General features: G+C 37.7%; 1 protein-coding gene across 6 annotated transcripts in view; it reads right to left on the bottom strand.

Annotated features, from left to right (window-relative positions):
* The window catches only part of LOC149251368 (uroporphyrinogen-III synthase, chloroplastic-like), a 335,450-nt gene extending 327,118 nt beyond the window's left edge, over positions 1-8,332 (bottom strand). For 2 of the 6 annotated variants that reach the window (XM_089459379.1, XM_089459378.1), the window contains exons 1-2: positions 8,054-8,325; positions 7,802-7,941 (exon numbers count right to left, since the gene is read on the bottom strand). In XM_089459379.1, coding sequence (XP_089315505.1) covers positions 7,802-7,941; positions 8,054-8,081 — 168 coding nt within the window. In that variant the 5' untranslated portion in view covers positions 8,082-8,325. Of the gene's footprint in view, positions 1-7,801; positions 7,942-8,053 lie in introns of all 6 variants that reach the window. The other 4 variants (XM_089459382.1, XM_089459377.1, XM_089459381.1 and 1 more) reach the window with 4 other exon arrangements.
* Positions 8,333-24,453: the final 16,121 nt, after the last annotated feature.

Genomic DNA, 24,453 nt, shown 5'->3' with positions numbered 1-24,453 from the left:
ATTTTCATCAAATATAACGTCCCTACTTACTTCAATGTGTCTCCCTTGATGTACATTCTATATGCCTTTGAGGAGAGACTATAGCCAACGAAGATCCCTTTGATGCTTGTAGAATCCAACTTCTTTCGTTTGTCTTTAGGAATGTGGATATAGGCAGGACTCCCAAAGATTCGGAGGTGGTCCACACTTGGCTTCTTCCTTGTGAATGCTTCCTCAGGTGTCATATTTTCAAGAATTCTATGAGGACTTCTATTTTGAATATATACGATTGCCATTTCTGATTCTCCCCATAGAAATTTTGGTAAGTCTTGATCAAGGAGCATTGTTCGTACACCTTCTTCAATTGTCCTATTCTTTCTTTTGGCCACTCCATTTTGTTCGGGATAGTAGGGAATAATAAGCTCTCTCTTAATTCTTGCTTCTTTACAATATGTAATGTTCCTTTTTTTGGTGTTCCTTATAGCATGGTTAGGATGGACTTTTAGAGTTGGGGGCAGACAGGTCACAAGTGCAGGTTGGCGTCCTCAGCGGACCTAGGGGATTTGGAGGGGTTTTGAGGAGTTTTTACGAGGTCCCATGGCATTTGCTTGGTATATTCCATTATTCACACAATTTGCCTTTCGTTCCATTGCATTCTGACAACTTTCAAAAAACAGAGTTATTAATGGGCCTGACTCAATTAATTACGCTTAAGGTGGCATTTTGGGAGGAATACTTGGCAGAACACCTTAGTGTAATAGCTTGTTGGAACCAAAATGAGAAGATCTACAGGATAGGATGGTTAGAAGTGATTTTCAGTGACCTGAGGAGGCATGGTGGCCAATTTACCCTTTTCCCACATTAAAAAGAATATTTTAATTGAAATAAAAGAGGGAAAAGTGCTCCATGATTAAAATAATAATAAAATAGGAGGTTCTAGAGGGGTCCATCAGATTTATAAAAGAGGAGGAGGAGGCCATTAGAGGACATCTTGGATTTGATATTTCTTCTTGTATGAGAGGTTGAGAACCTGGTTCTCTACTTCATTGGTAGCCCTAGGGCAGAAACCCTCAGGTATGTTGTTGAGTGTTGGACGGAAACCCAACTCTCTTTGAGGAGACTTCATCTAGGAGTTTCATAGAGCTTCAAGGATATTGGAGTGAGGATCATTCAGGTCCTCAATTGGTGCTTCATCGTCTTTTAGTTGATTCAGTGGCAGCCGTTGTGGAGTTTGAGAGATCAGGATTGACATATCAGCAGAATATTTGGAGGTTCACTCAACTATCATCTTTCTCTTTTGTCTAAAATATTTCCTGGTGTACTTTGCATGCTATATTATGATAAATAAAGTTGGGTCATTTCTTTTGCTGCATTTTTTGATGTTATTTGAGTTTCTAGGTTCACTTATGCAAATTGTCAATGTATTGTCGTGCTTGTATAATTTCTGGGTTGCTATTTGCTGGTGCATTTTTGTACAATTTCGTGAGTTTTTGTTGAAAATGCCGACATAAAATTTATAAAGAGAATTCTAAGAAAAATACCACAAAATTTCGGAAAGGGACATTACACAATATGCAATCAATTCTTTAGAAGTGTATTCCCCACCATTGTCGGATCTCAAAGTCTTTATTTTTATTTCGGTTAGGGTTTCCACTTCACATCTAAACTCCTTGAATTTCTCAAATGCTTCATCATTTTTCTTGAGAAGGTAGAGCCATGTCTTTCTAGAGTGATCATTAATAAATGTTACATAGTAAAGATGACCTCCAGGCTCCAAGTGATTTGTTAGACATGGGCTTACACACATCAGAATGTATAAGGTGTAATATTTCTTTAGACCTTGTTTCACTATTTGAAAATGGTTTTTTTGTATGTTTTCCCAAAGAGCATCCCTTGCAAACTCCTTCACGATCTTCTTTGATATCGGGGATGCCATGAACTAGATGTTTAAGAGTGGGAATGACCTTGTAGTGAAGATGACCATATCTTCTATGCCATAGCTCAATGGGATTGATTTCCATATGAACTAGGGCTTGAGGAGGTGGTGTAATGACTCTATACAAGCTTCCTTCACGAACTCCAATAACCCTAGCTTTATCAATACTTGAATCTTTTCCCCAAACCAAGACCTTTCCATCAACAAAACTATATCCCCTTTATCTTCTAAGCAAGAAATTGAAAGCAAATTCTTTTTCAAACCTGGAACATATAGTATGTTGTTGAGATGTAGTTTTGCTCCATTCTCCAGCTTCAAAGATGTTGATCCCAGGCCTCTAACATCATAGCTTTTGTTGTCTCCCAATTCCACTGCATGAGAAGATGGTTCCTTTGATAGAGTTTGAAGTTGTTTACTTTCCCCTATCATATGCCTTGATGCTCCACTGTCAATGATCCATGCATTATCATCATTAAGTGATCCTGTAAGTGCAGCTAAGAACCCTTGACTTTTGACCTTGTTGAATAAGTAGTAGACAATCTTCTTGATCCATCTTCCTGTAGTATTGACATAGAGGGAGTAATCATTTCCTTCAAGCCAACGAAGTGATCTTCAATCTTCTTCAACCTTAGTTTTGATACCATGTTGAGAAATCAATTCTAGTAGAATTAGGGTTAAATTTCTCTTTCTTGATAATTACTTGTGAATTATGTTGGTTTCTTTTACTTATTTGTTATATTATCTTTCATCAAGCAATTACCAAATTATGTGTGCATGAAGATCACAAAAACACAAGACACAAGATGTAGGCACTCTGCCAGGGCAAAACCCCTATCTAGGGGAAAACCTAGTCAAAAATCTCTTCCTTCAATAGTTTTTTTTGAGATTCTTCAACCTAGACACAGACCTCCTCCACACCAAGTCAGTCTTTCCTTCTTCGATCCAACCTTCGACCTAGAAGTAACAACACTTCGACCCCAACAACTTCGACTTGGTAGCAACAAGAAACAACTGGCAACAACAACAACTTCGACTTTTGCAGAGAGACTTCGATCTCCTAAAGTAGCCCACACGAGAGAGAGAGAGAGAGACATCCCAAAACTTTGATTTTGTCCTTCCCTTCCTTTTTGACCAATTTCGCACTCCTTTTAGCCTCCTTCAACTTCACATTTTTTCCAGCTCTTACTTGGATATCGAACTTGTGAGAGAGTGTGTGTCCAAATGAATTCGATTTGCCCCAATATATAGGCCTTTGGTGAGGTCAAATTGCCCAGTTGAGGTCGACTTGGTGTGGAGGTTACATAATTCATCTTTGACTCAAAAATAATTCTTTTTACATCGTTCAAAAGCCCAAGAAGGGCCTCATAAAATATACAATGTCTCTAATGACTCAATATTAATCCTAGGAGTTCACAATGGGGACTTTGACTAATAAATGATGACCCAAGCATAAAGCCCATGCTTTAATAAGTTATTATAACAATAATAAAAATTCTTTTGATAAATACATTTATGAAGACCGAACCTAGTTACATTTTTCAACAATAGTATGATGCCATCTTCTACTAAGATGTATCTAGTCATAATGCTTCTCATCTTGACTGCCATGGTGGAGATCTCTTCACCTCCTACTTCTCCTTGCTATGCATTGGAGAAACCCTAATAGTGAAGATCTATCCCTTTGGACTTCTTCTCATCAGGTTCTTCCACTTCTTCGGTGATATGAGCTTCATTTCTTTCTTTCCTCTTGTTGTCCTTCTTGAATTTCGGACAATCTCTCTTGTAATGCCCATATTCCTGACAGCCATAGCATTGGATCTTCGACATATCCTTCTTCTTTTTTTGAGAACCAAATTTCCCAAACTTTCCTTTTCTCTTAGCCATGGCAGCAAATGCTTGAACTTGTTCACCTGGTCCCACATCGCTCTTTGCTTTTAACCTAGTTTCTTCAATCTTACATAATGACCAGAGTTCACTGAATGGGGTTGCTTCCTTCTTTCCATAGATGCTTGATACGAAGTTGCCCCATTCATTAGGTAGTGCATTGAGCACAATTGTGGTCATCTCTTTATCGGACATTATTTCCCCTAACTCTTGCAGTTGGTCTCGTATTTCTGACACCCTCATAAAGTATGAGGTTATTCCTTCTTCCTTTGATATCTTCATCTTGTATAGCTCGGTTCTTAAAGATGTGACTTCTCCATTGGTGCTTACAAAGAACAATTCTAATAACTTCTCATATGTTTCTTTTGATGTCTCCAACTTTGAGACATAAGGTATGAGGGGATCCTTGATGGATTTTATAAGGATCCTTTGAGCCCTTATCTCCCCTTTCATATACTTAGCTAGAGCTTGAGCTTCTTCCTTTGGAGGTTTAGTGATTGAACCCTTAACATGTCCAATGACTTCATTTTCTATGAGGATCAAATTTGTCCTCTTCTTCCATGCAAGGAAGTTTGATGACCCAACCAATTTGTTGCTCTCCTTGCAAAATGAAGTCATTTTAACAAATTCAGACATATATATAAAGATACTTACTTGTGAAGATACTCCTTGATGACAATATCTTCAACTTGATGCCTTCTTGATTTTGATGATGATGTTGATAATAGAAGATGTCTTCCTTCAAAAGTGATCCTTGGCTCAAAGAGAGGGAGATCACCTTGATTCCTTGATGATGATGACAACACCTCTTCTTGCTTCTTTGAATGATAGTGTAGAATGTGATGGTCTTCCCAAGGTACTTCAAATGTAGGGTCTTTCTTTGGATGTCAAGTCCTTGAGGTCTTCTTTCCTTTGTGATGAATATTATAAACTTTCCAAGAATGCTTCAATTGAATAACCCTTCTTTGAATGAGCTAGGGTTTTGAGGTTTTCTTTGATGCTCTTAATTACTTTCTTCAAGATGATGAGCGTGCTAGTCCTTCTTGATGATTGATGCTCTCGATGTTTCTCAGATCATCTTCTTGTGCTTTGGCCCTTAAGTATCCTTCTTTAAACTGCCTTTCATTGATGTAGTCACCTTAGCTCTGATACCATGTTGAGAAATCTAGGGCAACTAGATTAGGTGATTTCTTTTACTTTGATAACTATTTGTGATGTATTTTACTTAACTTAATTAGCTTCTTCTTTTTTTTATTATGCTTAATGTTATTTTCACCAAACAACTACCAAACCATAAAAAACAATAAGACAAGAGGACACAAGATATAGGCGATCAGCCAGGGCCAAAACCTCTCTAACTGAGAGGAAAAAACACAAGAATTCTTCTCTTCTTATAGAACTTTAATTGACGAATTCCAAGACCTATAACCTTGACCAATACCCCTACAAGATCAAGTCAAACCTTTCCTCTTTAATGAGTGTTCCTTCCAGCAACTTCGACCTCGGTGACTTCTTCAGCAACTTCGACCCCAGTGACTTCTTCAGCAACTTCGATCCTAGTAGTTTCTTCTAGAACTTCAACCCAGCAGATTCTTCTACAACTTCGACCCAGCAGATTCTTCTGCAACTTCGACCCAGCAGATTCTTTTGGAACTTTGGCCCAACAGATTCTTCTGCAACTTCGACCCAACAGTTTCTTTTGCAAATTCGACCCCAACAACCATCCAACACTTTGACTTGCCCAACAATTGTAGAAAACCTAACATAAGAGAGAGAGAGAGAGGCCCAAAAACTCTGATCTTGCTCTTCTTCTTCTTCTTTTTTGTCCTTTTCCAACTTCTATCTTGAGGAAATCGAACTTGCTTGAGAGTGTGTCCAAATGAGGTCGAGTTCCTTCTTATATATAGGCTTTTGTGGGGTACAAATTGCTATCTTTAGACCGACTTGTCCCTTCATGTAGGCTGACTTGTTGCTACTTGTTTGATAAGGTCTTGGAGGGTCTTTGACTCTACTTTTTACTCAAATAAATTTTATTTACAATATGTACCATGCCCAAAAGGGTCTTCAATACATGACAATGACTCAATTGACTTGTAGACTACATGACAAGCCCTAGAAGCACACAATGGATGCTTGACCTAAAAATAAATTTCCCTTGAGTATGAAACCCATGCCTCAAGAATAATAATAATAAATTTATTTTCTCTTTACATCAAATACATAAAATCATGATTACATATGTCATTATGAAGACCGAACCTAGTTACATATATCAACATAAAAGGCATAGTCAAGAGCTGAGGTTGAGTACAGATTTCAGAATCATTCCCTCCATCATGGCACCTTATAGCAATGAAGAGGCAATTCTCCCAAAGAAACCTCCGGATATTAGTCAAGTTATACCTCAACTTACTAAGTGAAGCTCTATTACACGATGACTCTCAGCTGCTTTCTTGAAGTGGAGACGAGGACAATTTAAGATGGTTCAGTAATTGTAGGGACAGCTTTCTGTTCATCTAGTTGCAACTAAGGATCATGTAGTAAAGTTGCAGAGCCTATAAGTTAAGCCCTAAAATACATAGCCTAGAGCTTGGGGATGTCATATTACAAGTTACAAGCAATGTAGGCCCAGGGGGAAGTAATCTTACAAGTTAGACGAGGAGAAATCTTGGCCAGTGATCCAAGAAACTCACAAATCCGAACCTAGTTAAGTATATCAACATAGAAGGCATAGTCAAGAGTTGAGGTTGAGTACAGATTTCAGAATCATTCCCTCCATCATGACACCTTATAGCAATGAAGAGGCAATTCTCCCAAAGAAACCTCCGGATATTAGTCAAGATATACCTCAACTTACTAAGTGAGGCTCTATTACACCATGACTCTCACCTACTTTCTTGAAGTGGAAACGAGGACAATTTAAGATGGTTCAGTAATTGTAGGGACTGCTTTCTGTTCATCTAGTTGCAACTAAGGATCATGTAGTAAAGTTGCAGAGCCTATAAGTTAAGCCCTAAAATACATAGCCTAGAGCTTGGGGATGTCATATTACAAGTTACAAGCAATGTAGGCCCTGGGGGAAGTAATCTTACGAGTTAGACGAGGAGAAATCTTGGCCAGGAATCTAAGAAACTCTAAAATCCGTTATAATGCACAAAAAAATAAAAATGGACTGCTCCTCGTTGTCAAAGAATCTCACTCCCAGTCATACTTGACTGTGAGATAGTAGCATAAGGAAGACAGCTGGCCTGCGTTGTTAATTCCAGTATGAGCGACTAATAAGAAAAACGAGGTAGTCACAAGAAGCTTGTCATTGAATCCCTGCAGCATCAGCATATTTATCCAGCAGAGAGTAGGGCTGTAATATTGATGAATTTCGTTGAACTCGTGATAAAATTTAGTTAATTAAACGGTTTTTTGCTTGATGCTTTGAATGTTAAAGGGAGACATGTCTTGCTTGTGCATCACTTGAAATATCAAATTTCGCATCACTTCCTCCGTAAATTGTGGGGTGGATAGCAACCAGTCAGTTCAAGCTTCCTATTTTATTTAGTATAGTTGCTCCCGGGCGAACTTATGTTACAAAACGGCCCGCAATTTTGTAAACGGAAAGGAGATAGGTATATCGAAAAGCCAAATATCAGAGGAAATTATAATTATCATTAAATAGTGAATTAAACCATTTCAGGCTTAAACAATAACAATTGTCTATTTATGAATTATGAACGAACAAACAATTGTTATTTGCAACTAAACTACTGCTGTCAGGGAGGCAAATTTGATTCTTCCTTTGAATGGATATTAAATCGATGAGGCAATTAAGAAACAAAATTCAATTTATAATGTCAATCGGGCTCCTACCAAAATTAGAAATACAGTCGACTTGAACTGTTTGTCAACAGATTGGATTGAATAGATTGGCTATCTCAGATTTGAAAAAAATTAAAGAAGGCAAGAGCTGATATCGCGAATAACAAGAAGAGAGAAAGGAAGAAAACGCACCAGCTTCTTGATCAATTTAGCGTTTTTCCCCAATTCCCTCGTCACGACAACTTGAGGTCGAGTCTCAGCCACCAAATGCATTGCTGCCGAACGCAACAGGCACCATCTTTGTTGCGCTAAACCACAATTAGTATATCTACCTGCAAAGAGAAACACCATTGCGAAAGGTAAATGGTATCATCTTCGTACGTTGTTCTGTGGTCTCAGCAGCTGAGAATGAACGTATGAAGATGTAATGCACCAATCTACTACCCGCAAAGAGCAACGCAGGGGTTGCCATGTTAAGATTGCCTCCCTGCTATCGTCCGTCCGCAATGATGTTAAGATGCATAAATGTCAAGGTGAAGGAAGAGGCGAGGATTCATAATATGACATCCACGGCAACAAGGGGAAAGAGGGACGGCAATCATGATCATCGGCTATGTTGCCCCAACCTAAACCCAATCCTATCAATGGAAGGGATCGTTTCTGTCAGCGCATATTTATGTCATAAATTGTTTATTCCATTTTGAAAATGCAGTGCGATAAAGGCTTAGTTGGTACTTGCAGATCCTTTCCATTAGTGTTAGTTTATTTCATGATGTTATTCATTTGTTAAAAGTTATTTATGTGCTAATATGTATTTCTTTGATAGAGGTATATGTGTTGGCATAGAATGAAGTCCAAGAGGGGCTTGCATACAAGCTTGTTTGAATCTCTTTGTATTATTAATTTTGAAAGGTATAGGATTTGTAACTTAATTTAAATGATTAATTTTTTTTCTATAGGTATAATATTGGTTTTAATAAAGAAGAAGAAAGAAAGAAAGGAATTATTTTAATGTTTACGAGGCTAAAGATAGTTTATGGGACATATTATTTCTTTATATGTTTTATGTATTCGGCCCTTTTTCTGTGAAGCTTCAAAATAAATGCTCCCAGCTTCTCGACAAACCCCTCGCTAAATAGATTATTCTAAGAGCTAGCTGCCATCATACCTGCATAACTTTCCATGTTGTCTTTGAAGGCCTCACATTCTAAAATGAAATGTTTTTTTGTTTCCACTTTTCCAGAAGAACGAAAAAATGCATACTCTTTCCTCCCACACTTCCTTTGGCCTTTTCCAGCACCCCGTTTCACAACAGAGTTGTTGAGAATTAGTCCTTAACTGAGCAATAAGAATTTTGGCTCTCCAAGAGATATTGGCCTCTATGTATGCATTTGGTTGATGACTATGAGCGGGATTAAACAATTCAATATAGTACTTTTTCTTTCTTCCTAGCTCTTTATCCCAAGTACGCTTGTGGAACTTTTCCATAACAAAAGCTTTTATCTCTTTGTTGTTTATGGGACATGCGTTCAAGCAAATACCCCATTTACTAAACCATTTGTTATTTTGTTGCATCCAAGTTTTTTTTGGTCTTGCACAATCTATCATTAAAGACAACCTTAGGTCATCTACCCTCTTCCATTTGCTCAATTTTTTTTAAATACCTTATGACTCGCACCATAGCAATTGCTTCAATAGGTGCAGTCCCTGTTTCACTTAACAAGATAGCATAAGGAACTGCACTTTTAATCTTAAGTTTGTTTGTAAACAAACGTTTCTGAATTTTCTCAATTTGTCTCCACTGCATGTCGGATGTATTGCTGGCCCATAGTTCACAACCATAGAGAATCACCGGAATCACTAGAAGCCGAAAAAGAGTTTGAGTGGTTTTCTGGTCCCATAACTCTGCCTCTCTACACCTATTTTGAAAAACATAAAATGTTTTCCAACCCCCCAAAGTTCTTTTCTTTCTACAACCATTCCAGCTTAGATTTTTGTTGAAATCAATTCTGAGGTATTTGTAATCCGTAACTTCTTCCAGAATGTTGCCTTCAAAGTAGAACTTATACTGGTTATGTTTTCTTTTCTTAGAGAAAACCATTACTTTCGTTTTGCTGATATTGACTTGCATCCCCACACTTCTACAAAAATGCTTAAGGGATAGTAAGTGCTCTTGCAAACCAAGAGCCGATTTTCCATTATGATAAATGGTTAATGTTAAAGGTTGGTAGGATATAAGGTTTTGAATGGTAAGTAGTACTTGGTACAAGAGGGAAAAGGAAAACTAGAGTAGATACAGATTAAGAAGGATCGTGTTAGAGTAAGGTGGTATGGTCTGTCCTTATGTCGAATGAATCTTTGATGAGGCTATAAGCTTGGGCCATTATGGGAGTAAGCAGTAATGGAGTAATCAAGTATTGAGAGTTTGCAAAGAAATTAAATATGCAGAGGTATATGGCATTCAGTTCGTGAACCATGGAGAGAACCTAGTCTTGAAACCAAGAGTCGTTAAGGCATCCACCAACTTTTTAGTTAGGTATTCTAGTATTTGTAACTTATTTTAAATGATTAAATTACTTAATTTCTTTTTCTATATGTATAATATTGGTTTTAAATGATATTTTCCATTATGTTAAATGGTCAATGTCAAAGGTTTGTAGGATATAATGTTTCGAATGGCAAGTAGTACTTGGTACAAGAGGGAAAAGGAAAACCAGAGTGGATACAGATTAAGAAGGATCATGTTAGAGTAAGGTGGTATGGCCCGCCCTAGGGCAAATGAATGCTTAATGAGGTTGTAAGCTTGGTCCATCACAGGAGTAACCAGTAATGGAGTAATCAACTATATAGAGTTTGCAAAGAAAGTAAACATGCAAAGGTATATGGCATTCAATTCATGAACCATGGAGAGAACCTAGTCTTGAAACCAAGAGTCGTTAATGCATCCACAAACTCTTTAGTTAGGTATTCTGCTAGCCTCACTTTGGTGTATATTCCAGTAGTACTATGGATTTCACTGTAATTTCCTTTTCAAAATTTCAAGAACCAATTTCAAACCCTAATTAAAGCCCATAGGGAATAAGGGCCACCTTTATCAAACCTTATTAACCTTTTTAATCTTCTTTATAAACTTAACTTACCCATTATAATTTTTATGTTTGAAACCCTACTTATGTGGCCTCTACTACCAATCATACCATATTTGGCCCCCTCGAGTATATAGTTACCCTATCTTATCCTAAACAACAAGCATGGTGAAATATTTCTTAGAAGGCAACCTAAAGTCCAATTGAAAAAGCTCTCGAAGGAGACTAAAATGTATCTCTAGGCACTACAATACCTAGGGCCCCCCCATCATTCCATTAGAGTAATAAAGGATGCCCTCAGGGTAGAGAAGCACTTCCAATCACAATTTTGCATGCATGGAGAATATTGACACAGGGCCTCCCCATCACTCCGCTAGAGTAATAAAGGATGCCCTCAAGGTAGAGAGGTGGTTCTCGCAATTTCACATGCATGAAGAATATTGTGAAATAGAAAAGGAAAAGTGTTTCTAAAATGCAAAGAAAAGGAGTATAAAGGGTGGAATTTGGACTTAGGATTATCTAAAACCTGAGATTTTAAGATTAATTAAACTTTATTGGCTTAACAAAGGCCTTATATCTTAAGTGGTGGAGAAGAGGCGCATTTAACATCAAGTAATCTAAATTGGACCTCATGGATAAAAAAATCAAGATGGTGCTTAAAGCAGTTTGTGGTGTCAGTGTCATAGTTTCATAACCATAGGATAATGACAATGAGGACACAAAAGAGTCTACTGGGATCCTAGGATCGCAAGGTACTCCCACCAACCAAATCCTCAATGAGGATCCTAGGATCGCAAGGTACTCCCACCAACCAAATCCTCAATGAGGATCCTCGGCCAACAAACCAAACATAAGAAATAGTACCATCAACATGAAATATTTTGGCCTATCAAGTTCATACAACTATGCATTATGTCATTTTCAACTCAAGAATCATACTACGTTTTTATGATTTTCTCTGATTTCTAGTATGTTTTATATATCGTTGAGGTTATTACAATAGTGTGTGTGTTTGTAAACTTTGCGTTAAACATGTAAAGAATTACACATCTCCCTCGCACTTATCAACTTGTTATTAAACTATTTTAACTTTAAAAATTTATTTATTTTAATGTATTTTATATATTAAAATATTTAGATTAAGGTAAACATTGAAATAATTTATTTATAATACATATTGAAATCATTTTTTTATTCATATTTTTTTAAATACCATGTGTTAAATTCATATTAAACATAGAAAACATTACACCTTTCCTTTATCTTGAATGTAAAAAACATTTATATAAATAAGAAACATTGCCTTTCTACATTAAAATATTTGTGTTAAATCCATATTAAACATGAAAAATATTACACCTTTCCTTTATCTTGAACGTAAAAAGCATTTATGTAAATATTAAACATTCCCTCTCTAAATTAAAATATTTATGTTAAATCCATATTAAACCTGAAAAACATTACACCTTTCCTTTATCTGGAATGTAAAAAACATTTATGTAAATAATAAACATTCACTCTCTACATTAAAATATTTTACTTATGTTTGATATGAAAACTTTTATACTATTAATAATATATTTTTTAAATAATACTTAAAACATCTACCTTATATTGAATTATCAAAAAAACACCTCTTAAATTAATTAATAATGATTAGAAAAAGCACATTTTAAAATAATTAATATCAATTAAAAAATAAGTAAAAAGTAATAAAAATAATAAATCGATTCAATTTAATTCGTTTTTTTTAAGTGAGAAAACTTATCATAACTCAATTGTCAAACTAACAGTGAGGACAACCATCTTTGATTGTTATCCGCGAATGTGGGCTGACTCATCATAGTTATTCAAGGAAAACCACACCACTTGGAATGACCAAATGGTGGTCCATAAGGGGATAGGCTTTCACTTCTACGAGATGCCTTTCAGCCTTGGGTCGTTAACATGTTTCCTTACATTTGGGGAAGATGAACTCTTACCCAAACATAAGCAGTTTTAGGGCATACTCTATAACACCCTCCTCCCACATTTACCCAAGCTAACCTATCCACCCAGGTAAACATGTGATGATGAGTTACTATGATATGATTCAACTCCCTATATATAATTAAGGAAGTGGAATTGACATGACAAGACCAATCTGACCTTCCTCAGAAGCTACAAAACCTTCAGGAGCCAACCAACCCCTTCAGGTGTCCAACCCCTGAGATAACTTGCTGTTTCACTAACTTAGAGCCTCGATCACTCCCATGACAAGGCATGCATGCGATTCGGACCCTCCAATCACTCCCAGAGCAAGGCATCCATGCGACTCTGGCCTTTTTCAAGCACTTTAGTGCTAGCTACGTTGGATTTTGTGCCACCTTTTCAAGGCCAGGACTTAGGCCACTACCTATAACTTCATGAAAAATCCATAAATAATACATAACATTAAAACAAGGTTAGTAATGCAAGCACTTGAACAAGGACTTGATCTGACCCCTACTAGCCATGACAAGCATTTCGTCAAACATATCATAAATAGGTAATCTACAGGTCACAACAATATATTTGAGCATAGGGATCTCATACTTACCTGAGAATCGTCAAAGAGTACTGATATATCCTCACAATAGTTGCCTTGTTATCTATTAGGCTAATTATTCATTAACATTTCATGTACTAACCAAAACAAGATGAGATCCATACATCATAACTGTCATAAAACATGCTTATAACCAGCAAATAACCAAAGACATATCAATGAGGAAACAACCATTAAGGTCACATAATGGCAAGCACATTTACTCGTAAAATACCAAAGGAAAAGGAGCTCTTCTTAACATCTGCAAATCGAACCAAGTCATGGACTTCCACGTACCACCCGACCATAAATTGGGCTTAACCAAATCTCTCTTTCAACCAATCACCCCTGTGCCATATTACAAGCATGAATGTGGGATCTCATGAAACAAATCAAACAAAACCAAACCAGGGCTTCCAAAGGCCAAACCACCTCCACCCTCAACCACTGATTCCACCTCACGATCGGACATCACTAACCATCACTAGATCGGTCTCTATCCAAGTTATCCAAGGCTCTAGAGCATTTGTTCCAACCAAGGCTTCCAGGACTAATAACTCAACCCACAGTTGTTGTTGGTCTCTAGAGCATTTGTCCAACCAGGGCTTCTAAGACTATTAACTCAACCCACCAAGGGCTCAAGAGCATTTGTCCAACCTAGGCTTCCAGGACTAGTAAACCAACCCAAGTTGTTACAGGGCTTCCATAGAATTTGTCTAACCAAGGCTCCAGGAATTGGTAACTCAACCCACAACCTTAAGGAACATGAGAACCAACCAGAAAACAAGAGGAAAGAAACCCACAACACCATGGCTATCCAGGAAATGGCAAGGCTAGGAAAAACAATTTTCAATCTAGGCAATCCTCCACGTCAATGACAAATCATAACCAAGAAACCACATGCATGTGTCATGCATGCCAAAACTAGCAAGGAAATTATACATGCAATTCGGTACATGCAAGAAAAACCCATTGTAGTTGTTGATCCTGATGCCCTCTTGCACTTTCCTTCTCTTCTTTTGCCTTCTTGCTCCAAATCCCAAATATGTCACACTCCTCCAAGAGTGCTCAAAGAAAACTCTAAGTGTCCAAGAGTATGAGTGAGAGAGAGAGAGAGAGAGAGTAGAAAATGAGAGCTCCAAAACTGAACTAACAAAAAGCTATCACACTAACAAAAGGTTACAAACTGATCCTCATAAGCCTTTTTATTAATGAGGCCTTTATTTTCTTCAATTTTCTATTATTTTCCTCCTCACATGCAACCTGCGACCTTTCACCTTCTTTTTCTCCTATTTTCCATTATTTTCATAAATAAAATGCCAGTAAATGTCTCATGCCTTTCCAAAGCTTTTGACATTGCCTTTGCCAATTTCCATAGCCATTAATTAATCACAAGTGATCCCTATCATTATGTTTTTTTTCCCGACATTTAGCTTAGAATATGTGTCCCGTGACATTGGTTATTATTTTTCCTTTACTAACTTTATTACATGGATTTTTGACTAGGGTTGTTACAGAACCCTCCCCCTTGGGGGGACACCGTCCTCGGTGTTGAATGACACCTAAAACCAACAAGACTGCTGAAAAACAAAACATACTACCCATGGAGCTTTATAACTTAGGTCGACGCAGTATTTACAATGATCAGACTGCTAAAAGAAAACCAACATGACAACATAACAACATGACAACCATAAGGACATGACACCCATACCGCTTATTGGATCTTTATAACACAATTCATGGCAGTATTTACATCCATATACATATATACACATATACCAAAACATCACACCAAAGCATCTGCTCAACCAACGAATAAAGAAGGATACATAGCCCACATCTAATCAGCCATCTCCCATGTAGCTTCATCGGGCCCAAAGTGCTTCCACTGCACTTTAACCTGCTCGATTTCTCGGTTCCAGAGCATGAGCATATTTCTCTATAAAATGCACTGAGGTTCTAGCTGGAATTATCCTTATGGCTCCACCTGCAATACAAACCATTCAATCACATGATCAACATCTTTAACATACTTGTTAAGCAATGACACATGGAAAACATCATGGACTTTCATTGTCGGAGGAAGTGCAAGTCGATAAGCTATTGGTCTGATCCTCTCAAGGATCTTGAAAGGTCCAAAAAACCAAGGCGCCAACTTGGCACATGATCCAATCCTCAAGGATCTCTTCTTGGGCTTGATGTGTACGTACACCTGTTCCCCAACCTGAAACTCCTTAAACATCTTGTTCTGATCTGCATAACCTTTATGTTTTCCATGTGTTTCCTTTAGATTCTTCTTGATTACTGGCATTGCTTATTCCATCTCTGTCAACATGTTCGGTCCTATCAACACCCTGTTAACTGGATCACTCCAATTGATGAGAGCATTACAACTCCACCCATACAGTGCCTTGAATGGACTCATCCTTGGTGACTCCTTCTACCCATTTTTATAAGCAAAATCAACAAGTGGAAGATACTCTTCCCACCTCCATTGTTGATGAATCACATACATCCTCAAAATGTCCTCCAAAATCCTACTGACCTTCTATGTCTGTGGATGATAAGTTGTACTGAAGGCCAACTCTGTACCCAAACCTGCAAATAACTCTTTCCAAAATATAGAAGTGAAATTGGCATCCCTGTCTGACACAATCTTCTTCGGAATACCATGCAACCTTACTATCTCTCTGATGAAGACATGTGCTACATAATTGGTTGAATAAGTAGACTTCACTGGAATGAAGTGCGCTACCTTTGTTAACATGTCAACCACAACCCTGACAGAATCATGTTGTCTAGATGTCATCAACAAACCTGTAATGAAATCCATGGAAATGACCTCAGATTTCCACTCTGGAATCAGAATCAGTTGTAGTAATCCACCTGGGTGCTTACATTCTACCTTTATATATTGACAATCCACCTGGGTGCTTACATTCTACCTTTATCTATTGACAATCCAAGCATCTAGCCACAAACTTTGCCACTTTCTTCTTCAAATTCAGCCAATAGTATAACTTCTTCACTGTTGTCAATGTCTTTTGATATCCTCGGTGACCTGAATATGGTTTAGCATGAAGTTCCCTCAAGATAAGTTTCTTGAGCTCATTGTTGTCCGACACGTATATCTTGTCCCTAAATTTGACAAACCATCTGTTGTAAGATGATAGTCCACATATTGACCACCTGTACTCTGTGAGTCTGTTGTAACATGTGCATAAGCTCCATGTACCTGCCATCTAGTTGTCTTGCCTGTAAAATTTGATCCTGTAAATATGTCCCATAGGAGTTCATATTTGTTATATGATGTACCTGTATCCTCCTGTTGAGAGTATCTGCAACCCTGTTCTCTCTACCTTTAATGTACCTCAACTCAAAGTCAAACTCACTAATAGTGACCAACAAACTAGCTTGCCTGGAATTTACATTCGGTTGGTCAAATAGATACCTTAATCCACTATGATCACTCATCAATACAAACCTCCTACCAAGAAGATAGTGTCTCCACATCTTTAATGCATGGACAATTGGTGCCAACTCAAGATCATGCGTCAGATTATTTTGCTCGTGTTCATTCAGTTTCCTTGATTCATAACATACTACTTGTCCTTCCTGCATAAGGACTCCACCAAGTATTCTCTTGCAAGCATCTGTACACACCACAAACACTTTGTTTCAATTTGCAATATTTAATATTGGAGCATTTGTCAACAACTACTTCAACTGCTCAAAACTTGCTGCAAATTCCATTGTCCATTCAAATTTCTCACCTTTTTTATGCAACGATGTAATAGGATAAGTAATATGTGAGAAGTTCCTGCCAAACCTCCTGTAATAACATGCTAATCCCATGAATGATCTTACCTCATCCACATTCCTAAGAGATTCCCACTCCATGTTAGCCCTTATATTTTATGGATCCATTGTTATGCCTTCCTTGGAAACCACATGCCCTAAGTAATGTACCTCTATCTAAAAGAAATTTCATTTACTAAGCTTAGCATACAATTGATGCTCTCTTAGCAATCAACATAGTTGCTAAATGTTCAGCATGTTCTTCCTCATTCTTAGTATATACCAATATAACATCAATGAATACAATAACAAACTTGTCCAGATAAGGACGTAATACACTATTCATCAAGCACATAAAAGTAGTTGGATCATTAGTCAAACCACTCATAATGCCCATACTTGGTCCGAAAAGTAGTCTTGTAGATGCCTTCTTCTTTAATGTGTACCTGATGGTATCCTAATCTCAGATCAATCTTCAAGAACATTGTTGCTCCCTTCAACTGATCAAACAAGTCATCAATCCTCGGCAATGGATACCTATTCTTGATGGTCACTTTGTTCAAATGCTTGTAATCAATGCATAACCTGAGAGTACCATCCTTCTTCTTCACAAACAACATTGGTGCACCCCAATGCGACACACTTGGCCTAATGTATCCCTTGTCAAGCATTTCCTTCAAATGTAACTTCAACTCCACCAACCTCGGTGTGCTCATCCTGTCTGGTGCCTTTGACGCCGGTGTTGCCCCTCGTACCAACTCAATAGAAAATTTCACTTCCCTGTGAGGTGGGAACTCTAAAATTTTTGCGAGAAACACATCCTAAAACTATTGCAAGATTGGGTACCTCTTCATAAGTTTTACATCCTCAACATCCTTACCTTTATCACTAGAAATATGCACTACAAATAACACACACCCTTTCCTGCGACTGCGCTTAGCCTGCATGGTTGTCACCATTCTAACTTATGTTGCCTTCTTCATACCCTGCAAGACTTTTTGGCCCCCATTGTCATCCAAGCACTCAATAGCTTTTTCATAAAAATCCACCTTGGTCCTATGAAGATATAGCCAATCCATACCCAAAAGCATATTATATGATCCCAATGGAAGTACATTCATATGTGTTGATGTAGGCATACCATTCACCTCAAATGCATAAGCTCTTACCCAGTGATGAACTCTCTTATGTGTACTTGTAGCCAACTGCACTGACCAAGATTCTACATGCACTTCTTTATTCAAACCACACTTATCCACTAGGTCAGGATTTACATAACGATAATTACATCCAGGTCAATCAAAATAGAAACAACTTGATCACAAAGCTTACTGTCCATCTTGATAATAGACGCCTGGTGATTTACCTACCTGTTATCCAGTGCTGCAAAAATCCGTGGAATACTCTGTCCAACATCCCCCACTTTCTATGCTTCATGTGCACTGTAGATCTGAGGCCTACCACCCTAATGTTGCGGACAATCTCTTCTGCGATGCTCTCCTCCATAACTCCAACATTGCGAGGGCTTCCTGCCATCACCCTTGTTCTTCTCCTCAAACTGCAATCCTTGTCCCCTATCATATGCATTGAACTTCTTAGGTGGTGTTGCATTATCTTTTTTACCTATGTCCTGAGGTCTTGCTCGCATCTTATCCCATTTTCCTTTATTATTCTCATTACCTTTCCAAACCTGCTTAGTCTCAGATCTACGCTTTGATTTCTCATAACAATGATTTAGCTTCTTGATGGCTTCCTCCAATGATCTAGGCTCATCAAACTCAATCCTGTCCTTAAATGCTACTGACAACCCACTGATGAATCTCTTAATCTTGGCCTTCTCCTCCTTGAGGTAAGGCACATATCTCAATAAATCCAAAAATCTGCTAGTGTACTCCTCATTGGTCATAGATCCCATCTTCAACTCATAGAATTCTTTTGCCATGTCATCATAGTATCTCTCTGATAGATACTTCTTCCTGAATAGTCTCTCAAACTCAATCAAGGTCAACTCCTCTTCATGAATACCTCTGACATTCTTTACATCTTCCCACCAAATATCTACTTTACCTTTAAGACTGAATGTAGCTATTCTAGCCTTCATGTTCGCTGAGTAATCATGCAACCTGAAGAACTTATTCATCCCAAGCAACCATTCTTCGGAATCCTGTGACTTCTTCATTTCCCCATCAAATGTAGGTGGCTTTTCTTTCTTGAACTCATCTGAAAAATATCCCCTATCACTCCTCTTGTAAGGATGATAACGATGATGACCATGATACCTATCTAAACTAGAACTAGAGTAAATCCCATGTCCATTGCCTCATCTATTAGGTGTATCCAAGAATCTTCCATCTCTGACCATGTCATCTCTATCCAGCCTGTGCCCACCGTGTGACCTGCTACCACATGATTTGTTACTCCTATCCTCCGGTCCATGACTGATTCTAAGCAGCCCTTGTCTCTGCAAGTCTGACAAGCTCTAAAGAATCACTGCATTGACTTATGCTTATTCCTCGTGTACCCTAACAAGTCTCTCTTGTGATTGAATGATTCAATTATTATTTTCTTTACAACTTCTTATTTTTTCCTTCAAACTTCTTAGGGTGTTTGCTATGTCAGGAGAATATCCCTCACCATGCTGCTCATCTGATCTATAGGGAGAATCTTGTGATATGCAGTCTACCATATTGCTAGTCATGTTTGATCTTCTCTTCTTGCAAGTTATATCATGCTAGCTAAACTAAATAATAAACAAACCAACGTACCTCAGTTTAGTTCAGGGGAGGATATCTCATCTGCAAGAATAACCAGATTAGCTCAATACATGTATAATCATAATCATCACAATAGATGCACATCATCTCAATCATCACCCAATTACCACACATGATGCCACAACTACAACGCCAACCAAACACAATGCATGCAGATATGTACGACACACATTCATACACAATACATACAAATAATAATAATAATTCATGACGAACACATTCTGGAAACAACACCATCAACTTTTGCATGACATCACAACAACAACCATGAACACCACCATGCATACACAATAAGCACACAAACCACAAGCATAAGGCCACATATGCAACCAACATGTACATATGACAACACATTCCTCCAAGGAGAATGAACCATGCTCTGATACCACTCTATAACACCCTCTTCCCACATTTACCCAAGCTAACCAGTCCACCGGAGTAAACATGTGACGAAGAGTTACTATGATATGATTAAAATCCCCACGTATAGTTAAGGAAGTGGAATCGACAAGACAAGACGAATCTGACCTTCCTCAAAAGCTTCAGAACCTTCAAGGGCCAACCAACCCCTTCAGGTGTCCAACCCCTAAGAGAAATTGCTTTTTAACTGATCTAGAGCCTCAATCACTCCCATGACAAGGCATGCATATGATTGGGACCCTCTAGTCGCTCACACAAGAAGACATCCATGCGACTATGGCCTTTTTCATGCAGTTCAGTGCCAGTGACCTTGAATTTTGTGCCACCTTTTTAGGGCCAAGACTCAGGCCAGTGCCTAGAACTTCATGAAACTTCTAGAAATAATAAATAACATTGAAACTAGGTTACTAATTCAAACACTTGAACAAGGAATTGATCTAACCCTTACTAGCCATGATAGGCATTTCGTCAAACATATCATAAACAGGTAATCTACAGTTCACAACAACAGATTTGAGCATAGGGATCTCATACTTATCTGAGAATCATCAAAGATAGCTGATATCTCCTCACAATAGTTGCATTTTTATCTACTAAGTCATTGATTCATTAACATTTCATATACTAGCCAAAACATGATGAGAGACATATATGATAATTGTCATAAAACATGCTTATAACCAACAAATAACTAGAGATATATCAATGAGGAAACAACCATTAAGGTCACATAATGGCAATCACATTTACTCATAAAATACCAAAGGAAAAGGAGCTCTTATTTACATATGCAATTCCAACCAGTCAGGGAATTCCACGTACCAACCCGACAATAGATTGGGCTGAACCAAATCTCTCTTTTAGCTAATCACCCCTGTGCCATATTCCAAGCATGAATGTGGGATCTCATGAAATAAATCAAACAAAACCAAACCATGGCTTCCAAAGGCCAAACCACCTCAACCCTCAACCAGTGATTCCACCTCACGGTCGGACATGACTAACCATCACCAGATCAGTCTCTACCCAAGTTGTCTAGGGCTCAAGAGAATTTGTTCCAACCAAGGATTCCCACACTAGTAACTCAACCCACAATTGTTGTCGGGCTCCAGAGCGTTTGTCCAACTAGGGATTCCTGGACTTGTAACTCAACCCACAACTGTTGTCGGGCCCCAGAGCGTTTGTCCAACTAGGGCTTCCTGGACTTGTAACTCAATCCACTAACAGCTCCAAAGCGTTTTTCCAACCAAGGCTTCCAGGACTAGTAACTCAATCCAAGTTGTTATAGGGCTTCTAGAGAATTTGTCCAACCAAGGCTCCAGGACCTAGTAATTCAACCCATAGCCATAAGGAACATGAGAACCAACTAGAAAACAAGAGGAAAGAAACCCAGAACACCATGGCTATCCAGGAAATGGCAAGGCTAGGCAAGCCACTATCAATGCAAGCAATCCTCCATGACAATGACAGATCGTAACCAAGAAACCACATGCATGCGCCATGCATGCCAAAACTAGAAAGAAATCATACATGTGATTCAATACCTGCAAGCAAAACCTGTTGTGTTGCTGATCCCAATGTCCTCTTACGCTTTGCTTCTCTTATTTTGCCTTCTTGCTCCAAATCCCAAGTATGCCACACTCTTCCATGGGTAATCCAAGAAAACTCTAAGTGTCCAAGAGTATGAGAGAGAGAGAGTAGAAAATGAGAGCTCCAAAACTAAACTAACAAAAATCTATCACATTGACAAAAGGTTACAAACTCATTCTGAGAAGAATTTTTATTAATGAGGCCTCTATTTTCTTTAGTTTTCCATTATTTTCCTTCATTTTCCTCCTCACATGCAACCTGTGACCTTTCACCTCCCTTTTCTCCTATTTTTTATTATTTTCATAAATAAAATTCTAATAAATGTCTCATGCCTTTCCAAAGCCTTTGCCTTTGTCTTTGCCAATTTCCATAGCCATTAATTAATCACAAGTGATCCCCGTCACTATTTTTTGCCCAACATTCATCTTGCAATACATGTCCCATGACCTTGGTTATTATTTTGCATTTATTAACTTTATTACATGGATTTTTGACCAGGGCTATTACATACTCAAGGCCCATTTAATTTGTTATATTGTAATTTTATTTTTATTAATAAAATTACAAACAATCATTTCGACCAAAAAAACATAGTATGCATATCATATTAAAATAAAGTTAAATAATAATGAGTCATATATTTTATAACATGTAATTAATAAACATATAAAAGATTGAATTATAAAAATTATAAAACATGTCAAAAAATGCCAAGAATATATATATATATTCCCTGCTAGGGGTGACTTGAGAAGAGAGCGTGACGAGTTGGGCCAACAACTGGTTGTGCACCTGTGAAAATTTGGCCTGCAATGTGTCGTCGAACACCCTCCCACATGGATTATATTAGGTGAGTATTTAATAAGCTTCGAGCAAGATCTAACCTGACCAAACATAGGTCCCTAAGAATTCATTGTGTAATAAAGGTCTGTAATAACGGGGAGGTTGTCATTGATGGTAACACCAGTCCCAAAGCTTGTCACATAAAATATATTTCCCAAAGGGGAACGTTCTAATTCCTTTCATTAATTTATGCTAGAGGAAATGGTAAGTCTCGCAGAGAGTTTGGGAACTTTCAATCTTTAATGGAAATTGTCAATTGCCTTGTTTTTGCTTGGCATAGAAAGGACTAGGTCCTCTTGGCAGGGTTCATTCTTCTCTATGTTTATTATCATCAAGTTTGATCACATTTGTCTCCTTGGTCATCAAACTACAAGGGGAACTCAAATTCTACATAAAATCTTTAAATTTGGCATTGTTGCCTCCCTTCCCTGACCATAATTTGACTACTATGTTGCAGGTATATTATTTCTCATTAGTGTGGTTCTCACTTGTTTTATGCTAGTCTTTGTTACGCTTTATTTGTTATATTATTTCCAACCGCCTTCTCAGCACATTTTGCTTCTTTTTATTATCTTCGGCTTCAAACATTTGAGTGCCCTCCTTCGTTGGGTTCTCCTTGACCTCCTACTCCTTATGATTTATGTTGTATCACCCTCCCCTCTTTTACTGGCTATCCTTTCTTCACCTCTAGTCCATATCGAGAGCTTCCTTGGTAATTTTTTATGCCTCAAAAATTGCAATGTTCAAGGGGGGGATATGGGGGCCGCAACGCTCGAGCTCAAGCTAAAGCCCACACCTCTGCTAATAGATATCAGAAGCACACTCCAATGGTCATTCAATGGGAAATTGATGATATTTAACAAGATATTGTAGAAGAAAGGGACAATATTTCTAATTTAGAGGTTATGATGTTGGTTCTAAATTAGGTCCCTGATCTTGGTACCGCTAGAGGTTGAAAAAATCAATATATTCACACTATTGGCCTTTATTGGAAAAACAATAATCTTCTATGCAATTTTTTGTCTAAGAGAAACAAAAATAGGGATGAGCTTCTCCTCCACATGGAGGAACTACACTTGCGTTATCAACTTATGGACGAGTGCATGGAACACATGGAGGCAATCATTCTACACACTAGCAAACCATCTCCACCAAGCAACCTGGAGCACCCTCCACCTGTCAATTATCCTCACTGTCTTTGTTGGATATGTTGTAGATGGAAACCATGTTTTATGTTTTCTAGTTACTTAGTTCTATGTGTCTTTTTGTTTTTGTTGTTGATATGTCATTGGTATTGATGCTAAGTTTTGTACAAGGAACACTAGCCACTCCAAGAATGTAATGCTAGTTTTGCAGGATTTATGTCTAAGTCTCAAATATTGCCTTTGATTTGGTTTCTAGACTGGAAAACTAAGGAAAATTGATAGGATAATCTTATGTTTGTGATGTAAATATTACATTGGTTAATATAGAATTTTGAGCTTACCAAAAAAACATTATAATATATAACTATATGTATTACCAAAGTTTTAATAAAATTAAACATAAGAATATTTCTATATAGATATGTGAAATGTATATAAACATAAATAATATTAATAAGAATCAACATAAATTTGCATATTCGTGTCCCAACAGAGAAGTTAGTGAACCTTAAAGAAATCGCAGCTAGTTTAGCAATTCTTTCTTCTCAAGTAGATCAAGTTGGGGTTTCTTATGGTAACATGTTGAAATCCGGAAATGCTTTTTTGATTGCACATGAAG

The sequence above is a fragment of the Pinus tabuliformis genome, chromosome 7, assembly GCF_031772625.1.
Source record: "Pinus tabuliformis cultivar Carrire ecotype Pingquan chromosome 7, CPIR1, whole genome shotgun sequence".
NCBI classification, from domain to species: Eukaryota; Viridiplantae; Streptophyta; class Pinopsida; order Pinales; family Pinaceae; genus Pinus; species Pinus tabuliformis.
This window is presented reverse-complemented; position numbering and strand designations above follow the sequence as displayed.